This window comes from Mobula hypostoma, chromosome 1, assembly GCF_963921235.1.
Source record: "Mobula hypostoma chromosome 1, sMobHyp1.1, whole genome shotgun sequence".
In the NCBI taxonomy this organism is placed as follows: domain Eukaryota; kingdom Metazoa; phylum Chordata; class Chondrichthyes; order Myliobatiformes; family Myliobatidae; genus Mobula; species Mobula hypostoma.
Genome location: NC_086097.1, coordinates 20,002,046 through 20,024,591, shown reverse-complemented (window position 1 = coordinate 20,024,591; position 22,546 = coordinate 20,002,046). Strand labels below are relative to the sequence as shown.

General features: G+C 40.6%; 1 protein-coding gene across 4 annotated transcripts in view; it reads left to right on the top strand.

The window, feature by feature from the left end:
• Positions 1–22,546, top strand: part of lin52 (lin-52 DREAM MuvB core complex component) — an 89,650-nt gene that overhangs the window by 22,364 nt on the left and 44,740 nt on the right. The window contains exon 6 of one of the 4 annotated variants that reach the window (XM_063044250.1): positions 18,440–18,498. The exons of 2 other annotated variants lie outside the window; for them this stretch is intronic. In XM_063044250.1, the coding sequence (XP_062900320.1) occupies positions 18,440–18,489 (50 nt within the window). In that variant the 3' untranslated portion in view covers positions 18,490–18,498. Of the gene's footprint in view, positions 1–12,655; positions 12,981–18,439; positions 18,499–22,546 lie in introns of those variants that run through there. One more of the 4 variants, XM_063044231.1, reaches the window with a different exon arrangement.

Here is a 22,546-nt window from a genome sequence, read left to right as displayed (position 1 = left end):
TGGAAATCCGAGCAACACACACAAAATGCTGGAGGAACTCAGCAGGCCGGGCAGTAACAATGGGGGGAAAAAAAAGTACAGTCAGCATTTTGGGTGGAGACCCTTCAGCAGGACTAAGGGAAAAAAAGATGTGTAGATTTAGAAGCTGGGAGAGGGGAGAAAGAAATGCAAGGTGATAGGTGAAACCGGGAAGGGGATGGATGAATAAAGAGCTAGGAAGTTGATTGGTGGAAGAGATACACGGTTGGAGAAGGGGGAGTCCGACAAGAGAGAACAGAAGGCCGTGGAAGAAAGAAAAGGGAGGAGCACGAGAGTGAGGTGATGGGTCGGCAAGGAGGGAGAGGGAAAAGGGGATTAAGGAGATGGGTGGGGGAGGTTGCCAGTACCAGAAATTTGAGAAATCCATGTTCATGCTATCAGATTGGAGGCTACCCAGATGAATATAAGGTGTTGTTCCTCCATCCTGAGTGTGGCCTCATCGAGACAGTAGAGGAGGCTGTGGATTGACGTATTGGAATGGGAAGTGGAATTATATTAGGTGGCCACTGGGAGATCCTGCTTCTTCTGGCGGACGGAGTGTAGGTGCTCGGAGAAACAGTCTCCCAATCTATGACGTGTCTCACAGATATACAGGAGGCCACACCGAGAGCACCGGTAACAGTGGATGACCCCACAGACTCACTGGTGAAGTGTCGCCTCTTGTTCTCATGTCAGACTCCCCCTTCTCCAGCCCTGTATCTCTATCACTAATCAACTTCCCTGCTCTTCACTTCATCCCCCCTCCCAGTTTCACCTATCACCTTATGTTTCTTTTTCCCCTCTCCCTCCTTTTAAATCTACTCATCTTTTTTTTTTCCAGTCCTGCCAAAGGGTCTCAGCCCGAAATGTTGACTGTACTTTTTATTATGGATGCTGCCTGGCCTGCTGAGTTCCTCCAGCCTTTTGTGTGTGTTGCTGGTGATTTATGCACCTAATTCACCTCAAGACAGCAAATGCCACTTGTTCAGTAATCTGGATACAGTCCATGACCTCACTACCCTTTTGCCTCCATTCTGTAGTCTCTGTATCCTGAATAAATATGGATGCAAAAAAATCATTTAAAATCTCCCCTATCTGTTTCAGCTCCATGCATAGGTGACCACACTGATCTTCAAGAGGATTCCCTTGTTATCCATTTACTCTTACTATAGCTATAGAAATTATTTGAATTCTTTCATCTTGCTTGCCAGAGCAACCTCATGCCCTTAAATAGCCCTCCTGATTTCTCTTTTAAATGAATTCTCTCGTGAACTGTTCGTAACCCAGCTGTTTATAGGTTATAAATGCAGCCATCTATCCAGGGGGTAGAAGATGCCAGCAGCCTTGCAACAGCGAGAAAATCCATCTCATTGGTCTTCCAAATGCACATTTGTTTATATAGGCTCTCTATAGTAACCTGGAGAGGACCTATAGTGATGATTAGAGAGTTCCCATCATCCACCTTCACTGGCTTAAGCATGATATGGCATAAATTGAGATGGTCATTGTGAATACAAATAGCTTTGTGATCTATGCTTAGTTATGATGTGAGGAAAATATAAACATTAAGGCCCGCTCTTTGAAACCTGTTGGATGTAGTGCATACAGTCGAAGTATATAGACCTTGAAATGATATCCAAAAAGCCATAGTAGCAGCAAAATATAACTTCCATATTCAATAATTATAACAATTGGGTCAGAATATGAGCTGTGGTTGAAACAGTGTTCTTGTTGTCTTATCCTTCTTGGACAATTTCTGTAGCATAGGTGGTGCCTGTAGAGTTGGGAGCTGCTGCACCTCTTCCACTTGGATTGCACATTTTCCTGTTGAAGTGACTTGAGGTTTTCAGAGTCCTTCTGGTTACTCATCCTTCACTTTTGTCACTCAAAAGCCATGGTTTCCCAGGAATCAATGATTTCTTCAATTTTATTAAAGAAGGTTTGAGAGATGCAAAGGATGAATGTCTCAAACCAGACACTCTACCCATTGGATCTGGCTGAGGGTAATTTGAGCCTTTTAATGCTGAAGATATTGGCCTGACAGAGGATAATGGCAATAAATCTAATTTGTGTTGACATTTTTGGTAGTATTTCTCCAGTGCTTTAAGGAGCCTGTTGTAAGTAGATCATGACACTGAAGTACAGAAAAATGGGGATCTGTATTGCTTGGTAGAGCATGAGCTTTGTGCCAGGCATGAAGTCCTGCTTTTCAAACATACTTTGCCTCATTGAGTAAAAGTTGTGCTGCTATTCATTGGAACAAGATTGGTCTTAAGGGAACTTGTCTACATATAATGATTTCTTGACTTTAGGTGGTTCCCAGAATCATACCACTGGACTGATTCATATCACAAATCTAAAGCTGAGTGTTGTAGAATATTGGCTATAGAGAATTTATTTGGAGCAACCCTAAGAGTATGATTTTTTTTTGCAGATTTGGGAGATGTGAAAGGTATAGGAAAAGCAATCACTTTGGGTATTTCTTCTGGTTAGAAAATAGAGAATTATAAACTAAAAAATCTTGAATGGCAATAGGAAAGAAGAATATGTAATGTCATAGCATATTATAAAATAGACACTGCCTACTGCTTGAAGATTGATTGAAGCTGTTGTATTGTCATCGTTGTGAGCAATATGTATAATGATCCACATGAACTTATAATAATACAGAATATAATGGATCCCTGGGAATGATTACAAGACACTAATTGAGCTGTTTTGTGGATTTCCTAAATTGTCAGAATAATACTTGCAGGATTTACAACTGTCAAATGAAAGCAAAATTACAATAACATTGAAATTGTTTTGGTCCAATTTTAAAAGCAATAATGATGACTGGAAAAGGCCTTCAATATTGATGTCTGATAGCATTCACACTGAAGGAATAATGTTTGGAACATAATTACAGCAATTATTAAGGAATGGCTGGAAGTTGATTTAATAGAAATTTTTATTGCCACATGATTTTAGAGTTTCACGAATATTCAACTGATTTATTCAAAGGTAATCTCAGTAAAGGGTTAAGGAATCTTAAAGCTATAAAGGCAATGAAAGCCCTATATTAAAAATTGTGATTTTTAAATCGCACTATATTCCTGTTGCTGCTATGAATATCCACAAATTATCATCATGTACCTTGACAATAAAAAAACTAACAGTGGTTGGAGTCCAATCATCGACATTGAATTTAAAAACGCAAACACGAGGAATTCTGCAGATGCTGGAAATTCAACCAACACACATCAAAGTTGCTGGTGAACGCAGCAGGCCAGGCAGCATCTATTGGAAGAGGTACAGTCGACATTCACCAGCAACTTTGATGCGTGTTGCATCGACATTGAATGAAAGGATAGATTCAATTCTACAGTGAATTGAAGCTGTAATGTACTGTTTTTATTCAAACTTTCCTCATAGAAATGTATATTTGGGGAAAGCATGCTATTACAATGTGTTGCTGGGGAAAAGCGAAGACGATGTCTTGCACTTAAAAGGTGTTTGCACTGTTTCAGCTGTTCCTGTATAATTTAACAGTGCATTACTTCAGTGTTCGCTTCAAATATATTTAGTGTAGGGATAATCTGTTTGTCCTGGGATCAGTTCTTCCTGCAACACTACAAAAACCCTTTCGTCTCAAAAAAGGGAAGGAGGCACCTCCATTTGTTGGCTGCAAATCCTTAGAGTTGCACTTGCGCTTGAACTTCCTCACAGTGACATGCCCTTCATTCTCCCGGTCCACGAGGGGGATGAAATGTATGTTTCTGCAGAGGAGCTTTAAACCTGCAATCTTCCAATTCAGAATCCAAGCAGAAGCTGGTAGTGTTGGACAAGTACGGAGCCGGGCATGCACGTTTTACTTTCTTAAAAATAAAAAGATATTAGAAACATTCAGCAGATTAGATTAGATTAAATTATGAGGACACACAGTCCTCTTTTATTGTCATTTAGTAATGCATGCATTAAGAAATGATACAATGTTTCTCCAGAATGATATCACAGAAACACAGGACAAACCGACTGAAAAACTGACAAAAACCACAGTTATAACATATAGTTATAATGCCATAATTTGATAAAGAACAGACCATGGGCACGGTAAAAACTCTCAAAGTCTTTCGAAAGTCCCATCATCTCACGCAGATGGTGAACCTCCAGCCCCGCAAACTTGCCAATGAAGCGTCCAACCACAGTCCAACTCCGAGTCCATCGGAAAACTCCGAGCCTCCGACCAGCTCTCTGACACCGAGCACCGAGCACCATCTCTGCCGAGTGTTTCGACCCCGGCCCCGGCAACATGCAGTAGGCAAAGCCGAGGATTTGGGACCTTCCCCTCCGGAGATTCTCGATCGCACAGTAGCAGCAGCAGCGAAGTGGGCATTTCAGAAGTTTCTCCAGGTGTTCCTCTGTGCTTCTCACGGCTGTCTCTATTAAATCAGGATTGTGCACGGCCCCTAGTTAACACACACGATATCATTTAGAACGGCCGCGTGCGCTGTGTCGCGCCGCCATCTTCTCCTCCCTCCTTTAGGTAGCGTGTATTCAAAAAGAAACACTTTCTGTGATCTAAGAACTTTAGGCAGAACTGATAAAGAGAAAGCAAAATAACGTAAGTTGAAGTGGCCTCATTGGGAGAGGTGTTGTTGATGTGGCTCCAAGGTGACATAAAATAGAAAATGGTGAGAATATTCATGAGGTCACACAGTAGCAGTGGAGCTGACATTTCAAGACAATGACCTTTCATCAGAACACAGAAAAGCTGGAGGTAAAACAAGTTTCCAGTTGCAGAGAGAAGTAGCAGGGCAGAAAGAGTGAAGAGAATGTCAGTATCCACTATTTGTAGGCTTTTCTGTTTGATATGGAGTTCCGATCAATCCAGAGTTCCTAGCTATGACCTGACTTGGTCCAACCAAGCAGAGTCCACTGCCAAAAAGGCCCACCAGCGCCGTTACTTCCTGAGAAAACTAAAGAAATTTGGCCTGTCCCCTAAAACCCTCACTGATTTTTATAGATGCACTGTAGAAAGCATTCTTCTAGGGTGCATCACAACCTGGTATGGAAGTTGTCCTGTCCAAGATCGGAAGAAGCTGCAGAAAATTGTGAACAGGACGCAGCACAAACCAATCTTCCGTCCTTGGACTCACTTTAAACTGCACACTGTCGGAGCAGTGCTGCCAGGATAATCAAGGACACGACCCACCCAGCCAACATACTTTTCGTCCCTCTTCCCTCCGGGAGAAGGCTCAGGAGCTTGAAGACTCGTATGGCCAGATTTGGGAACAGCTTCTTTCCAACTGTGATAAAACTACTGAACGGATCCTGACCTGGATCTGGCCCGTACCCTCCAAATATCCGGACCTGCATCTCAGTTTTTTTGCACTATCTTACTTTCCATTTTTCTATTTTCTATTTATGATTTATAATTTAAATTTTTAATATTTACTATTGATTTGTAATCCAGGGAGCGGGAAGCACAGAATCAAATATCGCTGTGATGATCGTACGTTCTAGTATCAATTGTTTGGCGACAATAAAGTATAAAATATTCACAGTCTATGGCAATGATATGCTTGAGGAGACCATGTATAATATATCCTCATTTGTTTATGATACAAAGGGCTGCAGAGAAATTTTGGGCATTGGAGTATTAGATAGGATTAATAAATGCTTGAGGATGTGGCTGATGTAATGAGGGGAGAAAAAGGAAAGCCGTGTTTTTAAATGTTGAAAGATTTTGGGTTTGAGAGGAATGTGGTGTGTAAGTGCAACAAAATTTGTTTTACTGAGGTCACCTCTTCATATTTTGTGGTATTAGGTTTCTCTTTCCTTTAAACTTATTGCAATATGTAAGTACAAGAAGAAAAAAGTTTCTTGTATATGGCTCAGCTGAGATTGCCTGGGACATTACATGCAGGTCTGGCCTCCCTATCTTGGACGAGAGGAAATTTTCAAAGCTTTACTCTCTTGATTTCTGGCATGGGTTTGTGGTGGATTATCCTCTTGTGTTCAGAAAAGTAAGAGGTGACTAAGTTCCTAGTATAAAGTATGATAGTATAAGATTCTTCCTGGCTGTAATGATTAAAACTAGGGGGTCACAACCTTAGACTAAAAAGGTGACATTTCAAAATTCAACTGAGAAAACCTTTCTGTATCCGTGCAGTAATCATTTTTAGAATTCAGTGACCAAGAAGGCTATGGAGTTTCAGGCACTGAGTATCTTCAAGATGGAAATCAATATTTTTGGATATAAATAGAATCAAAGGTATAGGAGATTACATAGAAAAGTAGTGCTGTTTAAGTCATCTACTGAGTGGAGCGTACCTAAGAGGTCTAATATGCTCTTCCTGCTTCCATTTCTGTTCTTATTTTAGTTTTCTTGTATTTGGATCCAAGGTGACATACTTGATACTTCAGGTTTGGATCTGAGTGAGTTCATACGTAGCAGACATGAACCTGAATCAGAGGGTTACACAGCACTCCAGGACAATGCTAATATCGAACTATCCTGCGCTTTGTTGGAATCAGGAGGTATTGGAAAGTTAAAAGGTGGAAGGTTTGAAAAAGAGTTTGGTGTCTGGAGAGGATCATAATGCATTGTGTTCAGGCTAAAACTCTCATGATTAAGATGGACCCAGCTGGACAATTAACATTAAGCATACCAGTGGTCTTTTAATTTTAGTTGATTGATTTTCATTAATTATTTTGTGTGTATCTGGAGAACCCTAACCTTTTTTCTCTCCCAGTCTATAGTAAATCTGTCAGAGCTTGCATAATTGGGTTATGTTTTTACAAAGAGATTGCACATTCTACACTTGGTAAACGCAAATCACAAAAGGCCCACTCTTCAACAAAGTGGTGGAGCTTTCTGTGTATCTGTGTTGAATGAAGTTCAGTGAATTGATTGTTAGGGTGTCAGCTTCACCACAAGATGGCAGCACTGCCTTGAGATTGCAGCTCAACTGTTTTATGTGTGTGTGTGTTTTTTCTGGTTGACTTTCAGTGACTAATGGTGTTCCACAGGAGTTCGTGTTGAAACTGCTTCTTTCCACATTATATGTCATACGTCAATGATTTGGATGATGGAATTGATGGTTTTGTTCTAAGGTTCACTTATTCTCAAAGTAGGGAAGGAGGAGGGAACCCAGGGGAGTTGATGGCAGGCGAGAGGAGGTAAGAGACCAGAGTGGGGAATAGAAGGAGAGGGGAGGGGGAGGGAAAATTTTTGTTACCGGAAGGAAAAATCGATACTCATGCCATCAGGTTGGAGGCTACCCAGCCAGAGGGTGGCAGAACACCCTAAAGGTTAACTTGCAGGTGGAGTCGGTGGTGAGGAAGGCAGATGCAATGTTAGCATTCATTTCAAGAGGCCTAGAATACAAGAACAGGGTTGTGATGCTGAGGCTTTATAAGGCACTGGTGAGGCCTCACCTTGAGTATTGTGAACAGCTCCTCATCAAAGAAAAGATGTGCTGGCATTGGAGAGGGTTCAGAGGAGGATCACAAGGATGATTCCAAGAATGAAAGGGTTATCATACAAAGAATATTTGAGGCTTTGGGTCTGTACTCACGGGAATTTAGAAGGATGAGGGGTGATCGCATTGAAACCTTTTGAATTTTGAAAGGCCTAGACAGAGAAGACGTGGAAAGGTTGTTTCCCACTGGGGGGAGTCTAGGACAAGAGGGCACAGGCTCAGAATAGAGGGGTATTCACTTAGATTTAGATTATGAGAACACTCAGTCCTCTTTTATTGTCATTTAGAAATGCATACATGCATTAAGAAATGATACAATGTTTCTCCGGAGTGATATCACAGAAAACAGGACAAACCAAAGACCAGCACTGACTAGAACCACATAATTATAACATGTAGTTACAGCAGTGCAAAACAGTACCATAATTTGATGAAGAACAAACCATAGGCACGGTAAAAATAGTCTCAAAGTCCCCGAGTCAATTGACTCCCGAGTTCCTGATAGCAGGCAGAAAAAGGGAGAAACTGCCTGCCATAAACCTCCAAGCACTGTCAACTTGCCGATGCCTTGGAAGCAGCTGACCAAAGCCGACACCCAGTCCGTCTGTCCGAAAACTTCGAGCCTCCGACCAGCCGCTTCAATACAGCCTCCCGAGCGCCATCCTCTGCTGAGCGCCTTCGACCTCGCCCCGGCCGCTGAAACACGCAAAGCGGAGGATTTCAGGACCTTCTGCTCTGGAGATTCCGGTTACCACACAATAGCAGCGGCAGTGAAGCGGGCATTTCAGAAGTTTTCCAGATGTTCCTCCGTACTCTCACGCCTGTCTCCATCAAATCAGAATTGTGCACGGTCCCCTACTTGACAGATAACAGATATGATTCATTCACCGGAGAGGCCGCGTGTGCTCTGCATCTCTGGCGAATCTGTGGAATTTATTACCATAGGCAGCTGTGGAGGCCAGGTCGTTGGATGTATTTAAGGCAGAACTTGATAGGTTCTTGATTGGACACAGCATCAAAGGTTTTGGGGAGAAGGCTGGGAATTGGGGCTGAGGAGGGGAATAAAGGACCAGCCACGATTAAATGGCAGAGCAGACTCGATGGGACAAATGGCCTAATTCTACTCCTATCTCTTTTGGCCTTGTACAACTCTGAAATTATTCTTCTCCAGGTAGCCATGAAAACAAGAAAGAAAAGAAAGGCAGTGCAATCATCGACCCCCAACTCCCACCTCCCTGCACAAAAAGCAAGCAAAATAGAACAGCACATTGACCCCCCCCAAATCCCCCACCTACACAAAAAAAAGAAAGATCTGATGAAAAACACAGAATATAAAAAAAACTATTAAGACTGGATAAAACGTCTATAGACCACATCCTGGGCAGAAAACCTGGGCAACACCCTCCAGGCACTGCAGCAGGCTCACCCCTCTCCAGTACAGAGCGATCAAAAAGACAGACAGCCAGCGCTCACTCTCCACATTCGCCTCGATGCTTCAATGTCCCTCATCTCTTTAATTAGCGCCCAGTGAAGCTTTAATTGGCGAAATGGAGTCAATTGTTGTTGTGGTCGAGGTTCTGGATAATAGGTGGAGGGATAGGTAGTGTTGAAGCAGTGAGTTTGCAGAAGGACTTTGACAGAATAGGAGAATGGGCAAAGAAGGCAGAGAGGCAGAAGAAAGGAAATTATAGGCATATGATAAAATAGGCTGTAGTAGGCATGGTTTCCTCAAGGGAAAATCAAAAACCGACAGATCCGTTGGAATTCTTTGAAGAAATAATAAGCAGGATAGACAAAGGAGAATTGGTTGATGTTGTGCACTTCAATTTTTCAGAAGGCCTCTGACAAGGTGCCACACGTGAGGCTGCTTAACAGGCTATGAGCCCATGGTATTAGAGGAAAGATTGTAGCATGGATGAAGCAGTGGCTGATTGGCAGGAGGCAAAGAGTGGAAATAAAGGGAGCCTTTTCTGGTTGGCCGCTGGTGGCTCGTGGTAGCCAGCCGATTCTTCTTATGTAATATGTCAATGATTTGGATGACTGAATTGGTGGCTTTGTGGCAAAGTTAGCAGGCGATATGAAAGTTGGTGGAGGGGCAGGTAGTTTTGAGGAAGTAGAGAGGCTACAGAAGGACTTAGACAGATGAGGAGAATGGGCAAAGAAGTGGCAGATGGAATGCAGTGTCAGAAGTGTATGGTCATGCACTTTAGTAGAAAAAAATGAAAGGATTGACTACTTTCTAAAGGGAGAAACAATACAAAAAAATGAGGCACAAAGGAGCTTGGGAGTCCTTGTGCAGAGTGCCATAAAGGTTGAGTCTGTGGTGAGGAAGGCATATGCGATGTTAGCATTCATTTCAAGAGGACTACAATATAAAAGCAAGGATGTAATGTTGAGACTTTTTAAAGTACTGATGAGGCCTCTCTTGGAATAGTGTGAGCAGTTTTGGGCCTCTTATCTTAGGATATGCTGAAACTGGAGACGGTTCAAAGGAAGGTCACAAAAATGATTCTAGGATTGAATGGCTTGTCATATGAAGAGCATTTGATGACTCTGGGCCTGTATTCACTAGAATTCATGGAAACCTATTGAATGGTGAAAGACCTTGATAGAGTAGAAGTGGAGAGGATGTTTCCTATGGTGGGAAAATCTAAGACCAGAGGTCACAGCCTCAACATAGAGAGGTGTCTTTTTAGAACAGAGATGAAGAAGAATTTCTTTAGTCAGAGAGTGGTGAATCTGCGGAATTCTTTCCCACAGGCAGCTGTGGAGGCCAAGTCTTTACATATATTTAAGGCAGAGGTTGATAAATTCTTGATTGGTCAGGGCATGAAGAGATATGGGGAGAAGGTAGGAGATTGCGGCTGAGAGGAAAATTGGATTAGCCATGATGAAACAGTGTAGCAGACTTGATGGGCCAAATGGCCTAATTCTGTTTCTATATATTATGGTCTTATGATCCATTTGCAGAGGGAAGCATTGACTCCCAGTTTCTGGAGTTTGGTGATGAGCTTACTTAGAGTAATAACGTGGACGGGTGGGGGAAGAGAGGAGGGGAAGGTGGGTTGGTGTGGGGGGGGGGGTGCTATTTCACCCACCCACCTTCCTCATCATCTGGTCTCACCTATAACCAGCCAGCTTATACTCCTTCTCTCTGTCCCCCCTCCCCCAAACCCTTTTCTGGCTTTTAACCCCTCCTTTCTAGTCCTGATGGAAGATCTCAGTTTGAAACGTTTACTCTTTATTCTCTCCATAGATGCTGCCTGAGTTGCTGGGATACTTCAGCATTTTGTGTTTGCTATCCAGATGCTGCAGGAATGAGTGTAGGACCAGGGGGATATTGCCCGCCGTAGACCCATTTCAGCAGTGGGCAGTTTGCAGTGGTTGAGTTTGTCTGGAAAGCTGAAGTCAATATGTGTCATAACCAGCCGCTTGATGTACTTGATGGTAGGTGTCAGAGACACTGGCTGGTGGTTGCTAAAGCAATTATCTTGTTTTTCTTTGGTACCGGGATGATAATGACCTTCTTAAAGCAGGAGGAACCACGGCCTGAAGCAGGGAGAGGTTAAAAATGTCTGCAAATAGCCCTGCCAGCTGACCCACACAGGATCTAAGGATCTACGGATACAGCCAGGGAAACCATCCAAGCCTGATGCTTGTTGCAGAAGACTAATTTTATGTCTGTGATGGTGACTGTAGAATTAGATGCACTGGAGGCTGTCAGGATGAGTGGTGACACAACCATTTCCCTTTGTTCAAAACGTGCAAAGAATGCGTTAAGCTCATCAGGATAGGATCTGCTACTGTTGGCGATGCTGCCCGATTTTGTTTTGTAACTTGTTAAAGTTCAAAATTGAGACTCCATTTTGGGCCCCATTTCTGACTTCTGAAGAACCTTCTGGACAATATCATTTCCAGATCAACACTACCCTCACAGATAAACTCAGTTCACCAAGCTGTTGGTGATTCTTTTCTACAAGGGTGTCAGTGAATTGCAGGGGTTTTGTGCCAGGTCCCTTCAACAACAGCAGGCTAGGTAGATATTTGTGCAATGTTCCCAGCACAGCGGCAAGCGACCCAAGCATATATCCCCTTTAAAAGTATAGGAGTGCGGAGGATATTACTTGTCAGCTTCTGACCGAAGGTCTAAGTGCCCCTCTAGCAAATTGGGCTTTTGCAGGGTAGTGTTTAGTTGGGTACTGGTTTATCTAATTCTAATATACACCAGGTGTCCCCCACTTTTCGAATGTTCGCTTTACGAAACTTCACTGTTATGAAAAGCCTACATTAGTACCCTGTTTTCGCTTTCAGAAGGTGTTTTCACTGTTATGAAAAAAAATTCAACGCGTGAAAAAATCAGCGCGTGATAAAAAGCAGCGCACCCCAAGCAGTTGCTCTCCCCCGGATTCTTGCCGGCATTGCTTTAACACGTGCCTGTGAGCAGCCGTTTGCAAGATGAGTATGGTATCGGAAAAGCCTGAAAGAGCTCATAAGGGTGTTACACTTACAGCAAAACTAGACATAATTAAGCATTTTGATCGTGGTGAACAAAGTAAGGACAACGTGAGTTTGGCTTGTGGAAGCTGACGAACATGGTGTTGAAGAGGTTTTGGCATCCCATCACCAAGAACTGACAGATGAAGAGCTGATGCAATTGGAAGAAAAAAGGATAACAATGAGTAATGATAAAGTACGACTTTAATTTTGAAAGGGTATGTCGGTTTAGGAGATATTTGCAGGATGGTTTGAGTCCTTATTAAAGAACTGTGTGATAGAAAAATGTGCGAGGCTCAGCAGTCAAGCAAGCCTTCCACATCAGCCGCAGCAGACGACGAACCTCGACCTTCGACATCGAGGCGGGCAGAGATAGGAGAAGATGAGCTGCTGCTCTAATGGAAACAGATGACGAGATGACACCCCAGTGTCCCACCACCCCAACCCCCAGGCCACGGACAGATACTGATTCGCGTAGAATGCAAAGTTAGCCGGGAGGCAAACAGCACATCTTTAAGAAGAAAGCCGAAATAAACCTGCTAATTAATTAGGTGCCGCCGACACGTAATTGTCAGCCCAGATCAGAGACAACGAGACAGCAGAGAAACTGATCTGGGCCGACAATTACGGGCGGCACCTAATTAATTAGCATGTTTGTTTTGGCTTTTTTCTTAAAGATGTTCTGTGTACCTCCTGGCTACCGCTGAACCCCTGCATGCTTCGCAGATCGGTATTGGTTGGTGGCCCGGAGGGTGGGGGCCACTGCACCACCCAGCCTGCGACGACTCAGTCTAACACACCATCATCAGTCTGCTCGGCGCTGTCCCGATTCCGGTAAGTGATACTACACTGTACATACATTATTTCTACTTCATATAGGCTGTGTATTTTTAGGTGTTATTTGGTATGATTTGGCAGCTTCATAGCTTAAAGGTTACTGGAGAGAGCGTTCTTGCCAACAGCGCTTGCGTGAGATTTTCTGCCAACGGCGCTTGCGTGAGATTTTCGCTATGGAGAACAGTTCAGTAATGATTGTGGAAAAGTATTTCTACTTTATATAGGCTGTGTATTTATCACATCATTCCTGCTTTTACTATATGTTACTGTTACTTTAGGTTTTATGTGTTATTTGGCATGATTTGGTAGGTTATTTTTGGGTCTGCGAACGCTCACAAAATTTTCCCATATAAATAAATGGTAATTGCTTCTTCGCTTTACAACATTTCGGCTTACGAACTGTTTCATAGGAACACTCTACCTTCGGATGGTGGGGGAAACCTGTATTACCTACTATAGATATATATCTTGATAAAGGCCTGTGAAGTTCTAAGTAATATCCACCAACTCTACAAATTCTTATCCTAGTTTTTAAAATCCTTAGTGCCTCCCCTTTCCTCACTCTATGTAACCTTCTGCAGCTGTCCATTTGTGCACCTTAAATTGTGCCTTGTGGCCTTCTGCACATTCTCAAATTTCATCACTCTACTCTTGACAGCTCAGTCTTCAGCTGCCTAGATCTGAAACTTTAAAATTCCTTCTGTAAATTTCCTGGTACTGTCCTCCTTAATCCTTACTTTGATGTAATTTTAAATCATCTGTGTTCTCCTTGTGTAACTTGAATCATACTTACTTTGGTAATGTTCCTTTGAGGCATTTTACTGTGTTAATGGTGCTTTATAAATGCAACCTGTTTAATAAAGAATGAAAACCTTGAAATAAAAGCCAAGCCTACTGAGATTTTCCACTATCTTCTGTTTTATTTTAGATTTCTAGCACCAGCAATGTATTTGTTTTTTTTTCTTTTTGTTATCGAAGGATCTTTAATGCAATTAATGTAAGTGGAATGCTTTAGGACAGGACAAGATAAACAACAAGAGGAGCATTTAATCTTTTCCAGAGCTCTTGAACATTTATTTGGCTAATCCCCCATCACTCAAAGGGCTGCTTCCCAGCTTTCCACTGGTATCTGTATTAATTCTTGGTGTCAGTGAAGATGCTGGTCTACTACTCAATATGTATGTTAATTTCTCTAACCGGCCAATTTTATAACCTTATTCAGTAGATCAAAAAATAACTCCAAAGGATAAGATTAAATTTGTAGGTTGGTATGAATTAGGAAATGGGTTGAGGTGGCCCAATGTGCTGAACGTCCTTTAGGCAAAAGTGCCTATGAATAAGGTAAATTATATACTGTAGATTATTCACAACTGTCAGTATAATACTCTGTAGTAAAATGTGTGATTTTATTCATTGTCCACCAAAGGAACATGGGTCTCTTTTTACTGGCCACTGATTCGTAATAACAAGGAGAAAAAAAAATTAAGGACATTATTTTTAAAAAAAATGCCGAACTCGAAGGGTTTTTAATCAGATATTTGATCATGCACTCTGCACTACCATCAAAATTAATTTTAACTTTAAAAGTGGATTCACCTGGAAAAGAAAATTTTAAAATAAATATATATTTCAGTTGTTATTCCAAGTATTCAAAGGATCAACAAACATTTTGTATGTAATTTTTGTTGTAGTATTTGACATTTAATGTTCCCTGGGTATAGATGAGTGAGAGGGCTCAGTACTTGTGTAGCTTTACGAATAAGCTTTCTAATTAGAAGGGTTTTGCGATGCAGATGTGATGGGCAAAATAGCGTAATTCTGTTCCTATATTTTATAGTCTATATCTTAAGGATTTTAGGCAGAGATTTGATCGTGTATTGTGCATTTTAACTTTAAGAGTGGATTTATCTGTAAAAGAAATTTTAAAAATAAATATGAATGTCTGTTATTCTTCATATTCAAGGGATCAGCAAAATACTTTATATTTATTTTTTGTTGTAATATTTAATATTTAATGTGCCCTGGATATGGATGAGTGAGAGGGCTCCGTACTTTGTATAGCTTTATGAATGAGCTCTCTAATTGGTTCCACCTCACAGCTCTTTCCCCATAGATTTAGTGTTTTTCCTTTTTCAAGTATTTACCAACTCTATATTGAAACTTGCTAATGAATCAACTTCCATTAATCTTTTGTGCAATGCATTCCAAATCATAAACCTGCTGCTGAAAAAAAATTTTTCTTTTGCCAATTGCCTTCAGTATTCTGTGGTTATCAGCTGTCCTTCCAAAGAGAGGAGTTTCCTCCTATGTATTCTGCTAACGTCTTTCGAAGTATATGTTTAATTTTTAGCAAGATATTTCCTCTATTATTAATTGATCTTTTGTGACATTCCATGCTGGGGTTATAATCAATTATGTATTGGAGGGCTACAGATTCTTTACCCAGGATAGACAAATATAATTAAGGCTAATTTTTGTTGTACATCTATACCAGAATTCTTCATATAAACTTGCCAGTTGTCTCTCCACTAACTATTGGAACCTCAGAGTAAGCAGTATAAAGTACATGCAAATACTGTGGTTTTCAAATGTAAGAACTATCATTCTCTCCTCTGAGACTAGCTGCTTTTAATTATATTATCATATTTTAAAAATCAGTTCTGGTTATAGAAACAGTGAAAAATGCTTTTCTAGTATACATAAAGCTTATAACATGACCAGAATGCACGTGACAAGTTATTGTTCACAGATTTATATCGATTACAAACTGGTGAAACATCAGGGTAGAAACTGCAACTTTTCTTTGGAATAATGGAGTCTATGTATTGTTTTAAACTGTATAAGTCTGTGTCTGACGTTGACCGAACAATCATGTATACTCTTTAAACACTCATCCCAGACGTCCTCTGTCAGTTCTATACCCAATTCACCTACCCATGCCTGTTTAAAATCTGCAGAATTCACCAGAGCTCCATTATGTAGGATCTGATAAAAATAGGATACCACACTATGAGTAACAAGTTCAAATTTATTTATTGTCTCCAGGGACTCGTGTTTGTCTAAAACTTCGAAGTTAGGTATATATTTCCCTAACATAATCTCGAATTTGTAAATATCTTAAAAAAAAACAACTAGATGCAGGGATATTGTAAACTGCTTGTATCTGTGCAAATGAGGCAAAGTTTCCATTAATATATTGTCACCTACACTACAGATGCCAGGTAGAAAAAACAGTATCATTCAGGCCAGGCAAAAAGGAATGATTGTCACAAATCGGAGTGTCAATATAAGTGGGAACCAGACCCGCTCATAACCATGCTTGGAGCAACAAACTCCCTATCTTCAGCCAATATGTATGAAAAAATGGCTGTATTGTTTGGAATGGTGATTGCTAAGAAGTTAATCCTGCAAATGTGGAAAATGGACTGTGCCTACGTACGATCTGTGGCTGAGAGAACCGGCAAAAACTCTACATTTGGAGAGACTAAGACTATGTAATGAGGACAGAGGGGACATCTTTGAAAGGATATGGGGCCCTGTATTGGCTTTCTTGCGGGGTGAGGACTGAGGTGTTTTGGTGCGGTGCACCTCTGCTGTGTATGTTTACTTTTGCCTTTATATTTTTCTCCCTTTTACTGCCCAATATTTAATTTGATTTTGTTATGGTTGTGGTTTTTATGGATGTGCTTTTTTTTTGTTTTTTTGTTTGCAATAAATAAATAAAAAGTTAATAAATATATAAAAAAATCAGTTCTGGTTACGTTTCATGGTACATGTTGAAAGTTACTTCACGTTACGTTAGGTTAATGACAAAAAGTAAATTTGGTCTCTGACAGTATTCTTCCCATTCAACAGTTACTAGAGTTGTTCAGCAGTTACTGTTATTCTAACTGAACATGAAAGAGAAAATAATTGAAGGGGTGGTGTAACTTTTGCAGACAAGTAAAAAATGAATTTAAATAATATGTGATTTTTTAAAGTGTGGGGTGGTGGTGTGGGGATTGGAAAAGCTATAGGCCTTAGAATAGTTACCTGTTTAAATGAATTGACCAGACTTGACTTTAACAACACTAATTGTATATAGTTCTGGTCACCTACATACCTACAGGAAAGTTATCAATAACATTAAGAATGCAAAGAAAATTTGCAAGGATTTTGAAGACTTGAGTTATATGGAAAATTTGAATAGATTAGGACTTTATTCCCTAGAGTGTAGGAGAATGAAGGGAGATTTGATAGAGGTACATGTGGCCCCCGTTTTCTGAACATTTGCTTTATGACACCTCGTTGTTATGAAAGACCTACATTAGTTACCTGTTTTTGCTAACAGAAGGTGTTTTCACTGTTACGAAAAAATACAACGCACGCCTGAACAGCCAAGCCCCTCCCCCTGGAACTGCATTCTAGCCGGCATTGCTTAAACACGTACTTTATCTTGTTTTATTTTGTGCAACCGTTAGCAAGATTAGTTCTAAGGTATCGGAAAAGCCTAAAAGAGCTCGTAAGGGTGTTACACTTAGCGTAAAACTAGACATAATTAATTGTTTCGATCGTGGTGAACGAAGTAAGGACATTGTCCACGTGTTGAACTTGCCTGCGTCCACCATTCGCACTATTTATACGCAGAGAGAAAAAATTTTGAAAGCTGCGGATGTTACTGTTGGTTCTGCTCATAGCAAAGTGGTCTCTCTTAGCGGCATCCAATAATGGATAAAATGGAATGTCTATTGCTTGAGTGGACTGATGGGTGTACAAAGCGTGGTGTTCTGTTAAATTTTCTTATACTTAAGGAGAAATCAGTCTTTTTAATAAGCTGAAACAGAAAGCACTGGACGATGGTGATGAAAGTGTTGCTAAAGTGGAATTTAAAGGTAGTCATGGGTGATTTGATCAGTTTCTGAGGCGAGGGCAGCTTCATAGTTTAAGCAGTGGTCCCCAACCTCTGGGCCGCGGACTGATACATTGCCGTGAAGTATGCAGGGGTGCAGCAGTAGTCGGAATGCACCCAGCACATCCTTAAGAAAAGAGCCAAAATAAACAAGCTAATTAATTAGCTTTATGTGCCGCCCAGCACATAAATGTCGGCCCAGATCAGAGGCAATTGCCGATTGCGTCAGATGGTTATTCGTATAAGCAAGTGTTTAACTGTGACAAAACTGCAATTTATTGAAGTCTTCCCGATTCCGGTAAGTGATACTACACTGTACATACATTATTTCTACTTTATATCGGCTGTGTATTTTTATGTGTTATTTGGTGTGATTTGACAGCTTCATAGCTTTAAGGTTACTGGAGAGAGTTTTTCTGCTGAGAGCGCTTCAGCGAGATTTTCGCTGAGCTAGACACTTTATATAGGCTGTGTATTTATCATATCATTCCTGCTTTTACTATATGCTACTGTTATTTTAGGTTTTATGTGTTATTTGGCAGGATTTTGTAGGTTATTTTTTGGGTCTGGGAACGCTCAAAAATTTTCCCCATATTAATAAATGGTAATCACTTATTCACTTTATGACAGTCCGGCTTACGAACTGTTTCATAGGACGCTCTACCTTCGGATAGCGGGGGAAACCTGTATACAAAATTGAGGGGTATTGATAGGATAATTACATTTGTATATGCAGGTTTTTTCCAATGCGGTTGGGTGAGCCTAGAACCAGATGTCATGGATTAAGGGTGAAAGGTAAAGTATTTAAGGGGAACATGAAGGGGAACTTCTTCACTGAGAGGGTGGTGAGAGTGTGGAATGAGTTGACAGTGGAAGTGATGAATGGGGGTTTGATTTCAACATTTAAGAGAAGTTTGGATAAGTACATGGATGGGAGGGCTTTGGCCCAAGTGCAGCTCAATGGGACTAGGCAGAATAATAGTTTGGCATGGACTGCATGGGCCGAAGGGCCTGTTTCTGTGCTATAGTTCTCTTTCACTTGCACTGAAGTTGCAATTGGGTCCAAACAATCTGTGTTGGTATTTGTCCTCACAAAATTTTCAGTTCCAATATTGTGTGGCTGCACTGTAACTAAATCATTTTATTTCTCTTTTCCTGCAACTACCTATTGAAGCTATTGTTATAAAGTTTTAAAATTAATTAAAACGTAATTGATGATAATTCTTGATAAGTGATACATCTCACAGAAGTTTAAATCCCAATGATAAAAGGAAAAGTTTCTCCTGATCTCTGTGCTACTCTCATGTATTTAATATTATGCTGTGTCCTCATGTTCTGGAGCTATTAATCCCCGGGACCTCCTCTGCTTCTACTCTGTCCCACCCTTTCATTATTTTATACACCTCTATTAAATCATTCCTCATTTATAATGAGAACAGCCCCAAAGCTTTCTGTCTGACTTTATAGTGTTCAAAAGGCAGGTCTTGATCTCTTCTCTAATTATCTTTGAGACCTCATCCATAACATAAATCTTTTGTATGTAAAATTTCTCCTGTCACTATTTTAGTAAAATAGCCAATGAGTGTGCAAAATGTAAAATCCTGTTTCATATTCACACTGACTTTTTTGATTCAGTTATTGACTGCTGGAATTTCACCCTGAGGACCTTTTGCCTGCCATTTAGTTCTTGCATTTAGAACAGGATGGTAAGGCTGAAGAGATTTAAAATTTAACACTGCATGTCTAGAAAATGCCTTTACTTCTCATAGAATGTATTTTCTGTTAGCAGTGAGTTGGTGGGCAGAACACTGTCTTCCTGCAATGTCAGTTGTCACCTTTGTGTATTGAGGGAAGAGCAACAATTCAGAATTGTCAAGAATTGAATGCAAATTTCTCTTTTCCAATACCATGTTCCATTTAGCTTGTATGTCTGCTGACAATACTGTTTCTCGGTAATGAGCCCCAGATTGTGATGCAATTGCTGCAGATCATAAAATTTGGAAGGAATTATATTATTCATCACTTCCTGCAAACACACAGTCCTTGTAGTCGTTTGCTATGACACCCAAATGTTATTGGCTCAGAACCACCAAGACATGAATGTAGTCATGTATGCACGTGTGAGCATACTTATTTGCAAAGGTACTTCTTTCCTCCAAATTTCTTGACCCCTCCCCCTCCTTCCCATGTCACAGCTTTTACCAGCGTCCCATTTTGAAGGCAAAATCTAAGAATGAGATAAAGGAAGACATCCTGCAAACAAAACAAACTTACCTATTGCTAATCTATAGAGAGATCAATATAGCTAATGATGTGTGGTGGCTGGTAGCCTGGTGATGGTTAATTCAATACAATTACACATTAATTATTTCTCAAAGACATTGTAAAGTTTTAATTGTTATTAGTTGGACAGTTAGAAAGAGCAGTAAGGTTTTGCAATAGTTATATGAATGCCTGACAGAGCTACCACCATTGTGCCAAATTGAGGTCATGCCTTGCAGAATCCATATGAAGGCATACAGATCTGAAAGAGCAACACACTCACACAACAAATGTTGGAGAAACTCAGCATGGAGAGGAAAACAGTCAACGTTTCAGACAGAGACCCTTCAACAGGAAATCAATCCGAAGGAGGAAGTCCGTGAGCCATTCCCATTGTGATAGTTTACAGAGCAGCATTGGCAGAGGCCTCATTCATCCAGCATTGATAGAAAATGGCATCCAAAGTGCCTTGATTAGGAGAGAAACCACCATTTCTTAGGTTGGTACATGATGCATTTTCTCCTTGTATAAATTAATCTGTCAGTTCAGTGCATTCCATCCGAGTCAGTGAGTTACTCTGTCTTTCATTAGTCTCAGTTCCAGACTCTCATAGGCAGATGGGTATGAACATTGCACTGGTGAATTGTTACAGGTCTCACTTTAAAAAACAATCTAGATGGTAGTTACTTGTGCTATCAGCTTGGATTTGCACTTGACTGCATATCAAGCTAGCGTCAAGTGCACTGAGGGCCCGTCTAAGTGATGCTGATTAAAACACGAGGGTCCCCAGTGCCTGTGCAGCTGCCGTGCCACTGGTGGCGCCTGCCACTCGAAACTCAAATAATTACATGAATCCCCAGTAGAATTGATGGGTTTCAGTAAGCACGTGGCACATCTGTTACGCTCTGCCTAATGAATTGTTCTGCAGCAAGAGGCTGCAGCTTGTCATCACGGCTCCCTGTCCCTCAGGGGCTCTCTGCTTGTTTTCTAACTAATGTTATTTATAGTAATTGAATTCGGATTACTCTCTTGGGTCTTGTGAGTACGTTGATAGTTAAACACTTGTTGGTTTTGGCCAGATCCTGTTTTTAAATATATTTGCGAGGAGGATTTAGTAGACCATCGTGTTGAGGCACAATATTTAGATCATTTTGATCTTATGCTTTAAGCTTTCTTTAATGCAGAGTACGTTTCCAGAGCAAAGCTGATTCATTTAACTTGCAGCCCAATGAATCCATGGTTCAGCTGCCATCTTAAGATGTCTCAGTCATGCTGATGCTATTGCTGCAAATAGAATTTGCAAATTACTTAAAGAAATAATATGTCTAGATTGAAGAATGTTTTGTATTTTATCGTATGCAATGTTCAAAATAAGCAATAAGTATTTTTCACCAATCCATATCTTTAATTTCACTGTAATATTACAAGAGTGGCTGGCTGAAAGTGTTGCATATCATAACACAGGCCCTTTTGCTCTCCAAATACTCATTTACAATAATCTCATTTAATTCTATCTACATTCCCATCAAAGGCTCCAGTTTCTACCACTTGCCTACACATTAATAGTGGCCAATTAAATAAGCATCTTGCACCTTGGGAATGTGCAAGAAACCGATGTAGTTGCAGGGAGAATATGTAAGTCACAGAGTCTGTGGACAGCAACATAATTAGTCCTGCTACTGTGTTGACATGAATAAAACTAGTATTAACAAATACAATTAGTTCAGATTCATCCCTGTATCTGGCACAACTTGGAAACATAAGAAGTCAAGCAACTGAACAGAATCAATGATAAAGGTCCATCTTGTTTCCTGGAAACTTCTCACTCTCTTGTATTTTGAGTAAGCACATCTGAACACCTAATCCTTGGCAACCTCAAGTGTTTGTAAAAATTTTCTGACTTTGTTTTTCATCATTATGTTCACATTCTTTTACGTTATATTCCATTTGCTATGTTCTTGCCAGTCTATACCCTTCACCCAATGAAGCCTCTCTGCCACCTTGCATTCTATCAAGTGCATACTTGGATATATCACTTTTCATTTCCTGGCCCAATTAATTGTTAAAGCCCCTTAATGACCCAGTTATTCCTGCCCTCTGTTTTCAATCCACAAACCATTTTTTTTTTAGCTCTTGCCTTTAGTCCTTCACTATTTCCAAATAGACAATCATAATGTATTTGTTCAAATTTTACGTGAATTCTTTATTTTTCAATATAATTTCTCCACTGTCTAATGTTAATTAGTCATATTGGATATGCACACAATGGCCACTTTATTAGGTATGCCTGTACACCTTGTTAATGCAAATATCTAAGCAGCCAATCATGTGGCAGCATCTCAATGCATAAATGGTCAAGAGGTTCAGTTGTTCAGACCAAACATCAGAATGGGCAAGAAATGTGATGCAATATGACTTTGACCATGGAATGATTGTTGGTTGGAGCATCTTAGGAACTGCTGATCTGGGACTTTCGTGTACAACAGTGTCTACAGTTTACAGAGAATGGTTTAAAAAAAGAAACATCCAGTGAGCGGCAACTCTGTGGGTGAAAATGCCTTGTTAAAGAGAGAGGTCAGAG